The 14,144-nt window shown below is 49.1% G+C and overlaps 3 protein-coding genes across 6 annotated transcripts; 2 read left to right on the forward strand and 1 right to left on the reverse strand.

Moving 5' to 3' along the window:
• The first annotated feature begins 4,494 nt into the window (after positions 1 to 4,494).
• On the forward strand, positions 4,495 to 8,856 carry LOC121589787 (COMM domain-containing protein 4). Of its 2 annotated transcripts, XM_041908927.1 has the most exons (4): positions 4,495 to 4,574; positions 4,664 to 4,725; positions 8,143 to 8,283; positions 8,368 to 8,856. In XM_041908927.1, the coding sequence occupies exons 1-4, from the start codon at positions 4,511 to 4,513 to the stop codon at positions 8,833 to 8,835; spliced, it is 735 nt and encodes a 244-aa protein (XP_041764861.1). In that variant the 5' UTR covers positions 4,495 to 4,510; the 3' UTR covers positions 8,836 to 8,856. The 2 variants fall into 2 exon arrangements, with proteins under 2 accessions (XP_041764861.1, XP_041764862.1); XM_041908928.1 differs by lacking the exons at positions 4,495 to 4,574; positions 4,664 to 4,725 and adding an exon at positions 7,784 to 8,033.
• Positions 4,723 to 6,989, reverse strand: LOC121589786 (leucokinins-like). Its single transcript, XM_041908926.1, has 2 exons — positions 6,161 to 6,989; positions 4,723 to 5,537 (listed from the first exon to the last, which is right to left on the reverse strand). Exons 1-2 carry the CDS (start codon positions 6,681 to 6,683, stop codon positions 5,155 to 5,157), a joined length of 906 nt encoding a protein of 301 aa, XP_041764860.1. The 5' UTR covers positions 6,684 to 6,989; the 3' UTR covers positions 4,723 to 5,154.
• Positions 8,857 to 9,245: 389 nt separating the features above from the next.
• LOC121588130 (arginine/serine-rich coiled-coil protein 2-like) lies at positions 9,246 to 14,079 on the forward strand. Of its 3 annotated transcripts, none has more exons than XM_041905768.1 (6): positions 9,246 to 9,585; positions 10,314 to 10,494; positions 10,865 to 11,300; positions 11,705 to 11,959; positions 12,031 to 12,389; positions 12,453 to 14,079. In XM_041905768.1, exons 3-6 carry the CDS (start codon positions 11,235 to 11,237, stop codon positions 13,615 to 13,617), a joined length of 1,845 nt encoding a protein of 614 aa, XP_041761702.1. In that variant the 5' UTR covers positions 9,246 to 9,585; positions 10,314 to 10,494; positions 10,865 to 11,234; the 3' UTR covers positions 13,618 to 14,079. The 3 variants fall into 3 exon arrangements, with proteins under 3 accessions (XP_041761702.1, XP_041761703.1, XP_041761701.1); XM_041905769.1 differs by having other exon boundaries at positions 10,951 to 11,300; XM_041905767.1 differs by lacking the exon at positions 10,865 to 11,300 and having other exon boundaries at positions 10,330 to 10,494.
• Positions 14,080 to 14,144: the final 65 nt, after the last annotated feature.

The raw sequence follows: 14,144 nt of genomic DNA on the forward strand, positions 1-14,144 counted from the left end.
TTCCTGTAACCACACACAACACAAGCACAGGCAAAACAACAACTTTTCCTTAATTCGCTTCTCGCGCTGAGTCATTTCCCGTTTCCCAGGTTTTCCCGCCACTTTTCGCCCCACACCTTTAAAAGCGAGTGGCTGTAGCAACAACATCACCAAAAAAACACAGCCCTGCAACTGTAATTAATCATGATAATGAATAATAATAGCGTCGTTACTGGGACGGTGGACAAATTCCTTCCAGAACCTTCATCATCGCGTGTCCAGCGTGATGGGAAATCGCTGAAATGAAGAGCTGGACGACTGGACATTACACCAAAAAAAAATAAAAAATTGCTCCCAAAAAGCAGAGCAATCCATGGGTGTCTCCCAGCCTCATCGTTTAAAGTCATTAAAGAGGAGGTTGAATTGAATGGGCCCGTGAAAAATCAAACCTTAAATTGCGTACCGAGGCACACTACTACTGCAAGGGAGATGGTTTAATTAGCATTAGCAGTCCTCAAACACACAAACTAACAGCACGCAAATCGACACGGTGGTGTAAGGAAGAAGGCGTAATTTATGCCATCACGCCACTAATGGAATCGTCATTTTTCTTGATTAGTACTCGGTGCAGATTCGCCTGACTGCTTCGAGCACGTGTAAGCACGTGTACCGCTCACCTACATCCTGCCTCTCTCTCACACACACACACACACTCAAACTTTACACTAACTTCACGGACTATTACACCCATTATCCGCAGGACTCTAGGGCCAATCCAGTTCGGCATCGCTCATCCGACCAGCATCAGCAGACCCAGCAGGCCCGACGAAGGCTCCCACCGTTTTTCCCCCGTTTTCCTTGGCTCAGCCCCTAGCACGTGTGTGTTTGAGTGAACACATTATAAAATCATTGCCACTCAAATATTTACGCCTTGGGCATTTCCTCAACTCTTGCACACGTCCTTTTTACATGCACTTCATTCACTCTCTCTCGCTCCTACTTTCTCAATGCACGTGGTTCATTCCCGGTTACCGAGAGAATTGAATCCTCCTGTGCATATTGTGCAGCACTGTGTAGAACTGTAGGGCGGGTGAGTTTTAGACAACTTCTACCCTTCTGTCTGCCAGCCAAGCCGATACCTGAAAATGCTGCAGAAATCACTAAGCAAACCATTCGTAACACTCGATGTATTTCACCTTCGACCTGCGGTGTTAACGACGGTGGCTCTCTCCATTACAGACTTCCACGACTTCCACGCGAACATGTGCTTTAGCCTGTAGCAGCAAACCATTTATTTAATTAGCAAAAATCAGCATCCAACTGGTTCAATGTTTCGCAATGCTCGCATCAGCTTGAAACCACCACCACCTTCCAGGAATGTCTGGAAAGATGGGCCAACTTCTACTACTACTACTATTATTCGAACAAATTCAGACCGATATTACCGAGGGCACGGTCCCATTGCTTTCTCAAAGTAATGATTTATAATATCCACACACACACAGAGAGAGAGAAACCCTTATAACATCAATCCCGATCGCTTGCGCTCTCTTACAAATCCGAGGTTTATCGATGGTAGGTATTATGTAAATTACTGACCAAACATCAGCGCACCGGAGCAGATTTCGGGGGAGGGGGGGGGGGGGGGCCGATGCAATCGTACCGCGCTCGACAGGGTAAATATTAGCTATTAATTAAGCGCAGTTAACCGAATTATCTCAATCCTTTGCAGCGACGGGAACACTGGGAGACAGGCGGAGAGGCCCCTTCAGCCTCGCGATCAATGCTTCAAACTTTGGCCCGGAATGCTCCGGCCTGCACGATGAACGATGGGTTTCGTTCAGCATTCCTCGACGTTTAAACAGTAAATTAATTTTACTTTTCGTTGTAGGACGGGCGGGCCAGTTTCCTTCGCGGGTACGTCACGATCGGTACATGCAAGCTAACGAGCTGTCAATTCGGGGTATGGAAATGTGGAAAATTGAAATGTTTTACCTACGACCTACAAATAATTACTGGCAGGAAATGTACAGCAAAGCCCCTAAAGCCCATTACAATGGGAGAGTTCGCGCTCGACGCCTAAAACCAAACCCACTCCCTGGACCATTCCCTCCAGGAGCTAATGACACTCGTCATTTGTTGTTCGTCGAAAGTGAGTGGCAGTGTTTCCCGCGGCTTCAGATGGCTCAAGAGATACGATGAATTGCTCCGTTTCCGTCACGAACATCGAAGGGCAAGCAACCTTCCAATTGATGGTGGTGACGACCACCAAGCCAGTAGGCGGATGTAAGGCAACGCTCCGGTTTTGGGGGGTTGTCGTTCGGCCACGTGTTTGAAAGTAAAACGCTCGTTTCTCACTCGCTGGCGAGGGCCACAGTACTCCCTGTTCTCGGTGCGTATCGATCGATATCGACATACCCAATCGTCCAAGATCTCCATTTCCAATCTGCCTTCCAATTCTAGATCTAGATGTCGTCAAATGTCGTCCACGGGCAGTCTGCCAGATCAACCCGCTGCCACGCAGCTGTCGGGCTTCACATTCTTTACACATCGAGCGTACAAAGAACGCAACGGATCAGCCAAATCCGATCGCGCGGCTCCATTCGAATCGAACCATTCTTGCCGAAAACCTTGAACGTCATACCCGGTGCCTGTGGCCGGTCCGTCCGACATCACGCCGACGCTCCACATATCGGACGCCCTCAATTCGCTGCCGTCATGCTGTTCCGTTTTTGCCCACATTGTCTCACTTTTGCGACGGCAAGGGGGGGGGGGGAGGGTGCTCGTCAAACAAATCGTCTCCGCAGCTTCCCTTGGTACGGTACGATCAGCTTCCCTTTCCCTTTTCTGCGCTAGACATCCGACACTCCGACGACACTTGCGCTCAAGGTCGGAGGAGGATCGTTTGTTTCGGGGACTCATCGATGGTCAAACATTACGCAACATTCTTGCGCGAACGTTCTGCCTGCGTACGTGAATTCACTTTCCAAAAAACAGCTACCTTTGCACAAAATTCCTGGAGTCTGAAGCGTACACTAGAGCGTGGCCAAACGATACGCTCACTGTGTGCTGTATGGGCCATTTTGCAACTCAATCAGAAGATCGTCCATACCGTTCTGTGTTCCATTTCCTACGGCGCAAACAGTAAAACCCTACAGACAACGTCATTTTTTAATGGCACCACACTGCACTCGTTACCTGTTGGCTACGATTGCAGTTGCAGATGTGACACAAAAGTGCATCACAACAGGTAATTGGCGCTACCGAAAGTACCCACTAATGGGTGCACCGTCGGTCTTGGAAACGCATCATCGCCTACTACGTCTGCTAATGGGTGCGCGAGATCAATGGGAAAAGCATGGCTGAAGCGAGTTTGATGTCACAACTCGTTGCTCCTCGTGTCACAACTCCTCCTTTTCCTCGGGATGCAGTGCACGGTTCAATTACGGTGCATGCAAGCTTCTTACTCCACGTGGTGCTGCTTAGGAATGCGAAACGAATGGTTACGATCTAATCGAGAAGAAAATACCCCTTGTTAGAACTTTTCGCACCGCTCGTGTGCGGCCATAGTCAAGCGCATAAAGGACCTACATCGCTTGTCGGATTAACGACGACGTAAGAGATTAAAACATGCATGGCTCACGGCGAAAGCGCTCGGTAAAGCGCTACCGGAGGGACGGGGTGTTTTCATCCCAACAATATCGTTCTGCAGTTTTCGTCGAGTAGGTGAAAGTTGGCCAAACATTTGATTGAATTACAACGCATACCACACCCCGCATACCAGCAGCAGCGACGCAGGCCGTTACCGACGGGAGTGGGAATCTTTGCTAAAACTTTCACACATCTTCACTCGGGGCTTGGCTGGTGCTCATCGCAAATCAACCGAAAGCTCCCGAAAGCGTTTTGTAATCCTATGCCACTCCTATCACAAAGACTTTCTAACCATTGCATTCTTGGTCCGCACGCCCAACTTTACACACTTTCGAATGTAATGTCGTCTTGGTTTGTTGGCCGAGAGAATTCCACACAGTGCAGCAAACTAATCTAAATCGCTTTCTGTCTCTCCAACTCGGGGACAATGCCTTTTGGCACTTTCAACTGGTACTTTCATTTTCATTTACGTTAAAATTACCATTTGAAAAGGTAAAATAGCTAGCAGACCGATTGACATGGGTGGAATATTTCGAAAAGATTCAAATTCGTTTGTACAATTTCTCTCATTTGAATGCATTCCAGCTTATTTGAATTTTTAGAAAGAGATGGACTCATTGAACCTCTCGTTTCACGAAGTACTGCCGTTAAAAGTGCTGAAACTTAATCAAAATTTGCGCAAAATTGACGCAACAAAAAAACGGCGCCTAAAACTGCACGATTTTGTTCTGCGGGGAGCCAAAAGTTTCCCTTCACTCTTCTGCGACAGGAGCGCCATCTGTAGGAAAGCTAAGTTTAACTTCGGAAAGCTTCGTCCCAGACATCTCCCCTTCGTGTTTGACAGCTGTTTGACGGCGTATCGTGTACACGGCCCTTTATCATGTTGATTGTTGCAAAGCCGCAAAATAAACAAATACCGAATTGTGCCCAGTGCGTGATAAAAAGTAAGTTTCTTCGTGTTTTATACTTTGTACCACCGTTCATCTAATGCATCCGATTTCTTTTGTGATCTCTGCACGTTCGAATTTTACAGAGGAAGGTGATTACTTACACAGCTCCAACTTCCGGTGGGTGGTGCATTCGCTTATCAAAATGGTAAGTTTCTTTCCTTCCTCCTCAAAACATCGTACATGCCATCTTCTGTTCGGTTCGCAAACGCATTGTTTATTGAAATATCCTTGCTGCTCTGGTGTGAGAATTGTGGCGAGTGGCGGCGAACTGTTTACGGGAGCAATAATGATCGGCTTAGCAACTGGACTGGACGATGATAACAACAATATCTTGGTAGTATCAAACACACATACACACAAACTGCAACCTTGCACGGACCAGAGGGGAAAGCTTCGAACTCGGCTGGTGATCGGTGACGCCGGTGACGGTCGGGCAGGCAGGCGGGCCAGCGGCGTTGGCCGGGTTCCCATCATCTTACTGCCGATGATCGAACCACCTTCCTGCTGCCGCTGCTGCTGCTGCTGCTGCTACCTGAGATGCGAGGAGATCGGGCAGGGGCTGCTCACCGGTCCATCAGGCGGCTGGTGGATCGCTTCGTTTGCCACCCCACGAATGGAACGGATTTCTTATGACCACCTTCGGCTGCTTGTGCGTCCGGGGCATGTTGCGTTTGCCGCCCCAGGGATAAAACACCTGAGCCGTGTTCCGTTTGCCACCCCACGAGTGGAACTTTTGCTTCGACACGTACCGTGGCGTATCCCGCTTCTGTGGCCCCACCGAACTGCCACGCCGGACACCGTCGCAGTACGTTTCGAGATAATCCTGCAGCATGCCCATCAGCTGCTGATCGTTAAAATGCTCCACCAGACAGCGGTAGTACTGTTTCGCGTTTCGGGAGCACATCTCGTAGCGGGTTGGTCGAGTCAGCGGCATCGTTTCAAGCATTGGATTTGACGCTGAAAAGCAACAAAAGAGAGCGAATTATTTAATGTGTGTGTTTTTGCATTTCTCGCAAGCCCTAAAAACCGATCGCTCGACATGCATATCGGTAATCAATACAGCGGGGTTCAGAGTTTTCCGTTAAAATGCGCCATTTTTTAATTGCTTCCCTACCGAGTACACTTAAAACGTACTCCTCCTCACACATCCTACCGAGTCCACCACGCCATAATTGCATGATTGCGTTACATTAATTCAACTAACTTCCCCCTCTACCACCACACCAAGCCCGCGGAAAGCAATCACGCTAAAACGGCTCACAGGACCGTCCCGGTCAACAACAAGCAAAAGCAAACAACACGCTTTGCTTGACATCGTTCGTGTTGGTGGGGTGGACATGCGACCAACCAAAAACAAAAAAAAAGAACATACCCTTTTTCACCCTTCAACCCTCCAAGAACTTCCGCGTGTAAATGTCCGCGGGCGCGCTAGAGCGCGCACGTGTGTGTGTGTGTGTGTAGAGCAAGTAGCGCACAAAAATACACGATGCTCTTGAACGGGGAAAGCTAACAGAGAACCTCCTCGAGCGACTTCCAAAATCAAATAAACAGACCGTTGATTTCCGGTCGAAACGACTCACCGCCACCGCGCCCAGCACTCGCTGAACCTCCGACGGCAGTGCCACTTCCCTCCATCGACGCTGGCCCAACGTCGGTCGTTCTCCGGTTCAGCAACGCTTCTCCGATGTCGTCCTCGTTGTCGCCGTCGCCGTCCGTCGATTCATCTTCGGCGTTGAGCGTCGTCTCGCCACCAAACAGCAGCGAACAGGCGTCATCGAATCGAACGAATCGTTCCACCATGTACTTCCGGTAGCGATTGATCAGCGATTGCAGAAGCATTGGTTCGGTCGGGCTGGATCCGGGTGGCCGCAGGTTCCACGCGAACGTGGGACCAATTTCGTGGGGCAGCTTTGCAACTGAAATCAAATTGCTGCCGGCAGGAGGATCCCCAGCGCCAGCCAGGAGCCGGTCGCGGATACTTTTCCAAATATTCGCACCATCGAACCCGGTCTCGTCGGTCGGTGGGCGATCACAGCGGCATGCCTGAGGGCCACCGACCAGCACAAATGCAGCCGTTGCCAGAACTAGACAAAATATGGCCATCCTTCCTGTCCGCGACCTGTGCACACTTCACACACTACACACTGCGTCTGTGCGCACCGGTTTCTTTTGCACTTTTTTTATCCTTTTGCTCCAAAAATAGCTCTGTGTCCTCTCTGTGCACTGAAGTTGCTTTTTTATCCGCGTGTTTGTTTGTCGCTTACACCCTTATCACACACCGCGCGGACACACTCAAAAAGCCGAACGCGACATCGTCGTGGTCGTCCTGGTCGGGTGCATGTCGACGCGGCCACGGTCAAACGCAAACTGACGCACCTGTTGAACGGCGGATGTCCTTTTTATACACTCCCTTACCCTTTCCAAAATAAGATCAGCGCCGGGGCCCACCATTCGGTGGAAACCTACACAAATCATCGATTCGTAAAATAATTCCGAAGGGAGTTGCGTGCTCGCACCCAGCCCCCAACCCCAACCACTGCCACTGAAGCATCCTTGATTGCTGACAATTACAACCGATTGAAGTATTTCTAACAAACGAAAAATATTAACGCGCGATGCTGATGGGAAGGATGGGAGGGATAGGATGGCTTGCCTTGATTTAAGATTTACACCCATTATCAAAACGTCGTCGCCGTCGCCGTCGTCGCCGCCGCCCTGACCCGGCGAAGTCATTTACGCCTCCTTCGCAGGAAGGGACGTGCGTAATGAAAAGTTTTAACCTTAAATGACACCGGCCGGGGTTGGGTTGGGGCGCATCAAACAGCCAACCGGAAAATAATGGCGCTCAGGTAGGATAGTCCGGCCGTCGTCCGTCCGTCCGTCCGTCCGCCTTGTCGTGCAATCAAATCTGTTCAACCGAGCGGAACCGATGAAGCACGTTGCCACTCATTTGAAAAGTTGCACCAAAGCAACCGGATCAGCAGCAGCGGATCCCAGTAGCCGGGAAAATCCTTTTTGTGCCCGAATAATGCCCACTCTATGTTGGCCTTTGAACGTATCGCCTGGCAGTAAGTAGTGCAGGTACAGTAAGGGTGGACCTGCTTTCGTGACGAAAACATATCTGTCGTTGTGGAGTTGTGGAGCAGCTGTGATCACGCTACTTGATTCGGGACAGTTGATAACTGCAAAAGGTGCGTCTTTGAGGTTCGGAGTGCAAGTTTCATCATTACAACCCCCGTACCACCCTGTTGGGCCCTCCATTTCGAAAGCCATCACGTTGTTTGCGCTGCGACGTCTGTATAACTAATTCGGGGCAGCTCTTCACGGCCTGCCGTGAATCGTACGTCATCGGTTGAAGAGAGCAATTAAACCGATTGCCAAGCTATGCGCCAACTTTGCCAACTTCTTCCACAAACTGTCCCGCCGTTAACTGGGCCCATTCCGTTTAATGAAGTTGGTGAAAGTTTTTAACCAATCATTTAGCTTTTATGCTTAGCGTATCGACGTACTGGGTCCCCCGTTGTGAGTGTATTCTCATTCTACTGGTTGGTCGTTTTTTTAGAAATTTGGCTTCTGCGGTGATGGCGACTGTCCCGATTGGGTGCTGGCCGAAATCCATTCCAATCTGGCCCAACTCACCACCGGCCAGCTGAACGATCTCGGAGAACATACGGCCAAATCGATTCTAGGCGAAGAAATACCGGTAAGTCCAAGGATCGTCGTTAAGGATTGGTTTTTGTTTTTGACTTAAAAAACACGCGTTCTCTGCCTCCAACGTACATTGCAGGAGGCTGAAATTAGCAAAATCTATTCCATCACTAAAGGTTCCATGGACGGGCCGAAGGGAGGTATCGCCTGTTTACGGTTTCTGCTTACCAGTGCCTCTCGGTACAACACGGAGAGTGCAGAATTCAGCACGGAACTGCAGCAGCTCGGATTGCCGAAGGAGCATACCGCCATCCTCTGTCGGTTGCTGGACGACTACGTGCAAAAGATACGGGCCGTACTGCGGGAGAAAAGCTTAAGCATCAATCAGCTGGACACCTTCAGCTGCAGCATTCCGAAGAATACGATCGACTGCATACAGCTCAAGATCGGGATACAGAACGAGATAGTGGACGGTTTGCCGAGAAAAACGGCCCACACCGTGAATCTCAACCGTAACGATGCGTTGCTGCTGCTCAGCGAGCTGAAAGCTGTGCGCGATACGATGGAGAGCTATAATTTTGATAAGAAATATTCGGAAGAAAAATAAAATGTACACTGACAAAGGAAAGCGTTGCTATAACTTCTCTCTATAAATTAGTTTTAAAAGTTTCTGTCATAGAAAAAGTAAATTTTCGAATTTTGCGACGGGTCCAGCGATGTGATCGAAATAACCGCCGTGTATACGCAACTTAACTCCCTGCGATGGTCGGTGCTACAATTCAAAATCAAGTAACTTTCTCTTCCTACCTGGGTCTTGTACGCATTCTAAGCGATTAAATGGAATCACCTGTTTTGTGGAGCATTATTCCATTCACATTTTAAGAAAAATCCATATTTAAACGAGCATTTTCTGATTCGATTCGATGTGTTTTGAATTCATTCAAGAACTCAAGAGATCCATATAGACGTTCTGACAGCGCATTCAAGCAAACACTCGCCAACACACACACACACACACACACACACACACATATACGCCGTGCGGAGCATTCACTGCACATGTATAGAACATAGGAAAGAAGCCTGAAAAAGTTTCTAGGAAATTTTCTGACACCTTGTTTGTTTGTTTCCGGAACGAATTTATCTATCGGAATAGAAGAGTATTTGAAACTTGGGCAAAGTTACGCGTTCCCGACGAAATCATCCCGAACTGTGCCGTGCAGTGAGCTGTGTGGCGAGGATATCGATCTTCTCACGCACGGACCCATCGTCCGTAGGCTTCGATAACGCCATGGACTTTCTACGTAACTACGAGGCCGCGGACCAGGATGAATCGGAGGATATGGACTCGAATCGGGTAAATAGTTAATGCTAATGGTTATAATGTTTGGTCTTACATGTTTGCTACAGGCAGTAAACGATTTTAATATCGCGCACGGTGCGAAGCATTTTCGTGAATATTGTGATCGTGCACACACCCCCAGGAGCGATGGAAGCTAGACCTTTTTTTTGGGGGGGGGGGGAATATGGCCATATACGGAAGCTATCCCGGATCTGTGTACAGAAAAGGGTACAGATTAACCAATGCGTGACACCGCCGCCGTTGAATGGTTAAAAAAAGAAATTTTCAAAATTAAATATAGCTTGCGAGCAGTGCCTGGCTGGATGTGCTAACCAACCATCGCACAAATACGATACGAGTGGGTACAGTAACGTGTGCATCTCCTGCGGTTGAAGATTATTGATTTTTTTTTTTGTCTGAAAATGTTAAGCCACCGCACATGTACTCAATGTGGAATGGTGTCAAAGCGATCACGAGGGGAGATGTGATTCCATGTTTATAGATGATGATGATGATTAGCGTAATGTCTCCTATTACTGTCTATACTAAACATTGCTGATGCACTGGCTCAAGGTCACGAGAGTGTCAATTCCAAAGCAATTCCACCAGTCGAGTGGTGAACGTTACGGATTGTTTGGGGAAAATGGTTGTTTCCGTAAAGCAGAAGAAACATTGCAGCGTCAGTTGTAAAGACCACCTTAATAACACCATTTGCCTGTCTTGCCTGTATGTATCCTGAATAGTTGCCCCTTCCCATAGGAACATACCGCCTCACCGACCGGTTCGTCGAGCTCGTCCGCATCGGCGGGATCACCCAAAAGAAGAACCGCGGACAAACAGCCGTCAGCCCGCGACCAAAAGGATAAGAAGCAGGATGCAAAGCAAAGCAAGGGCCAGCATAAATCACGCAAGGAGCGGGACGAGGTAAATATGCATGCACTTAGGCTTAGCACCTTTCTCTTGTTCATATTTCCCACTTTCTCTGTAAAATTAGCTTGTTGTCCACTGAATCATGTAGCAAAAGAAAAATAATGTGCATTATCTTAACGCAATCTGTAGTTGTACGTGAAATTATACTACTTGAACGGAACTGTTTCTGAACAAAAACTATGAAAAGCGAGCTCAATTCTCCATTCCAATGTTCCAAGCTGTTTTGTATTTTCTATCTCTCCAAAACCCGTTCACATCTCTCGAATCTCTCACTAACCGATCAGTACTTCGTTCATTTCTTTCGAAACCACCGCCAATTGTCAATTGCCAATAATCCTGACGCCTATTATGTTGTCGTCCAAAGAACACCTCAATCATTTAGCCTTTTTTAAAAAAAATGCATATGCCACAAAATCCCTCAAAACACACACAAACACACAAACTCAAAAGAACCTCCCAAGTGCGACGAACCTGCTGGATTCACGTCACCAGCCCCGTACTACTACCACTACTACTACGACAAGCGCGGTCATCGGACTGTAGGCGCCGAACATTCCCACTCTTCCATCGGGAGCGTTGTCTTTCCTGGAAGATGCTACTGCCCAGTCTGTTTCTGGACACCAACATCCCGTAGCCAGATCCACGCGCGGCCTAGCAGTAGAAAAAGGGCGGGTTTTGACGATGTGTATGACGATGGGGCGTAGGGATTGCGGATTGTGAGAAACGCTCAGAGAATGGCAAACCCCAGCGCCGGATCGTTTCTTTCGCAATCCGCTGTGAGTAAGAAGAAGCTTTGCTGTGTAAGTATGGCTAGAAAAGCAACCTAATTTGTACCGAAACCGACACATTTCTCACCCTTTCTTCTTCTCTACCGCCAATTTCCAATAATGTTACTCTTTTAAAGCGTAATTTACAAATACTGTAAAATGAGTACGTATATCGGTGCATTCTGGGCCCACCACCCATCCATGGTATCGATCGGCGCTGCTTTCTGAATGTTATGTATCGAACTATGGAAAGAAGGAACCTATTTCTCCCAATAAGCTCACTTACTGCAAACAATTGTGCTCGCCTAGTGCGTGACGCCTTTCGGGTTCGAATCGAGCTCGATTCGATTCCGTCACTGCATCGACAGCGAGCGGATTGAGTGCAGTATAAAACAACAGCTGGGACGTACGCATGGCGTTTGCTTCTTTCGTTGTAGAACTCATCATCGTCATCCTCGTCGTCGCGAAGCTCGTCACGTTCTAACTCAACGGATGGTTCCCGCTGCTCGAAGTCGAAGTCTCCGTCCCGCAGTCCTTCGCCGGCATCGCGAACGAAACGGGCCAAAAATGGTGCTGATGAGCATAAATCGTCAGAGAAAACATCATCCGGGAAAAAGGATAGCAAGAACAGACAATCGAAATCGCCTTCGGGCGATCAGCGCCGCTCAACAGGCAACGGTAGTAACAATAAGGTATGAAATTGCCGTCAAGCGGCTACCAATTCCTTTCGATCGTTTCAATAAACTTCCCTGTTTCCTTGTAGAGTCCAATGAAAGCAGACCGGAAGGATAAAAGGAAATCTTCCCCACCGAGGCACGATGCCAGCAAGCGCGACCGAAGCCAGTCCCGTGAGCGTGAGCGTAAAAATCGTGACAAGGATCGCGAGCGCGAGCGTGATCGCACACGAGAACGGGAGCGTCAACAGCGCAATCGTGACCGAGATCGGGAGCGAGAGCGCCAAAAGGATCGCCCGAAGGATCGTAACCGTGATCGTGAGCGTGACCGCGAGCGGGAACGGGATAGAGACCGGGAACGTAGCCGTTATGATCGTGATCGTGGCTCGGCTCGGGACTCTCGCGGCGATTACCACCGAGATCAACGACGTGGGGGAGGAAATTGGAGGTAATTATTTTCTACTTTCTTCTACTTTTAGATCCGATAATAACTTCCCCTTCCACTTTATAGCAAATCCAATGAGCGTGATAATAATCGACGCGACTCTCGTGGATACGATCGAAAGGATGATCGTAAGGATAGGAGAAGCGGTCGAGACTACGACAAGGATCATCGTAGAAGTCGACGCTCAGAATCACGCGAATCACGCCACCGACGACGTCACTCACCTAACGAGCGAGTACCATCATCGAGAGCGCGCGATTCCCGTTCCCGCTCCCGGTCCCGGTCAAGATCTTGCACCAAGTCTTCGCCGCCTCGCACCAGTCAGCAACAAACACCATTGACAAACGCTTCCTACACCGGCGCTGGTTTGCTACCAACTCCGAGCAGATTCACGCAAAGCCCGACGACGAAGCCCGTATCGCTGTTGCCCACCCCACCCGTCACACAGTCGCTGCTGGGAGCGGCCCCTAGCCTTGTCCCGACGGCAGGCATACCTTCTCTAATGAGCATCCCAACGAAACCGCCGATCAGCTCGCTGATTCCTCCAGCCGTTGCCGCCAAACTGACCCTTTCGAACGAATCGAAGCTTGGACAGCTTGCTCTGCCGCTGACAACACCACCCGCTCAGCAAGATCCGGCCGTCACGAGTGTGCTACTGTCCCGGAGTGCGCTGCTGCGCAACACCGCAAAGGCGGCACAGCTCGAGAAGATGGGGATCGATGCGTTGCAGCAGAGCCAGAAGGCAGTGGACAGTGTACCGCTCCCGTCCTACTACAACCCGGGCGTGGTGAATCCGGTCCGGTATGCGGATCAAGTGCAGAAGCGCAAATTGCTCTGGAGCCACAAGACAACCGAAAGCAAGGAGGTGTCTTCGAACATAAGCAAATGGGAGCAGGCAAAGTTTGCGCAGGACACGGACGGTCGGGTTGCGTCGAAATTCCTGCGCCTAATGGGAGTGAAGGATGCAGCGCCCAAGCCGGGCGAGGAAGGGGAATCGCCCGTTCCGACAGGCGGAACCTCTTCGGCATCCCTCTCGGCGAAGGTAGGCTCCAGCTCAGGGGCGACGGGAGCGAGCGGCCCTTCAAATGGCGGCAAATCGACGGGAGACAGTATTAAGAAGCAGGAAGAACTGTTCTCGACGATGGAGCAGCAGTACGAAGTTGCCCGACAGGTGACACACACGATGCGTGGCGTTGGTCTCGGGTTTGGCTCTCAGGCCCGCCAGTTCTAATTGCATAAGGCAGTACCATATGGCCATAGTTTGTTTTGTTCTTTTCCTTTGCGCCGTAGAACTTTCGCTGTATAGTGTAGCAGAACTTTTGTTTTCGTGTCGCACGTGCGCATTCACGTGCTGCAACAGCATCAAGATGAATAAACAAACTAATTGTAAAACGACTTACACGCTTTTTCTTTCCTTTTGCCACCTTCGGAACATATTTTCTTAGCGTACGTGTAGATTCGGGTTTACTTCTTTATTTTAAACAACTACCGAACTAAAAGCTTATACATGTACAAAAAATAACAAGTAAACAGATGGATCAACCTAAACCAACAGTAATAGCGTGGCCGCCGCTCCCCTTCTTCTACACGATCGAACGTTCCAGTCTCGGATGCTGAGCGGAAATCATCCCATTTATTCATGCGGAGGTCGCACAACGCTTTTAACGAATATACAGATTAATAAAAATCATTATAAAAAAGAAAGCATGACACATGAAACGTAACGAGATATTACACAAAATAGAAGAAAAACTAATT

The sequence above is a fragment of the Anopheles merus genome, chromosome 2R (genome assembly GCF_017562075.2).
Source record: "Anopheles merus strain MAF chromosome 2R, AmerM5.1, whole genome shotgun sequence".
Classification (NCBI taxonomy): domain Eukaryota; kingdom Metazoa; phylum Arthropoda; class Insecta; order Diptera; family Culicidae; genus Anopheles; species Anopheles merus.

What these genes read in the sequence shown, in the direction of transcription:
- LOC121589787 (XM_041908927.1), top strand. Translation starts at nt 4,511, where the DNA reads ATGTTGATTGTTGCAAAGCCGCAAAATAAACAAATACCGAATTGTGCC. An exon ending in TGCATTCGCTTATCAAAATG is followed by an intron (nt 4,726 to 8,142) that starts GTAAGTTTCTTT and finishes TCGTTTTTTTAG; the next exon opens with AAATTTGGCTTCTGCGGTGA. An exon ending in TTCTAGGCGAAGAAATACCG is followed by an intron (nt 8,284 to 8,367) that starts GTAAGTCCAAGG and finishes CGTACATTGCAG; the next exon opens with GAGGCTGAAATTAGCAAAAT.
- LOC121589786 (XM_041908926.1), bottom strand. Translation starts at nt 6,683, where the DNA reads ATGGCCATATTTTGTCTAGTTCTGGCAACGGCTGCATTTGTGCTGGTC. An exon ending in GAGTGCTGGGCGCGGTGGCG is followed by an intron (nt 5,538 to 6,160) that starts GTGAGTCGTTTC and finishes GTTGCTTTTCAG; the next exon opens with CGTCAAATCCAATGCTTGAA.
- LOC121588130 (XM_041905767.1), top strand. Translation starts at nt 9,520, where the DNA reads ATGGACTTTCTACGTAACTACGAGGCCGCGGACCAGGATGAATCGGAG. An exon ending in AGGATATGGACTCGAATCGG is followed by an intron (nt 9,586 to 10,329) that starts GTAAATAGTTAA and finishes CCCTTCCCATAG; the next exon opens with GAACATACCGCCTCACCGAC. An exon ending in CGTGGGGGAGGAAATTGGAG is followed by an intron (nt 12,390 to 12,452) that starts GTAATTATTTTC and finishes TCCACTTTATAG; the next exon opens with CAAATCCAATGAGCGTGATA.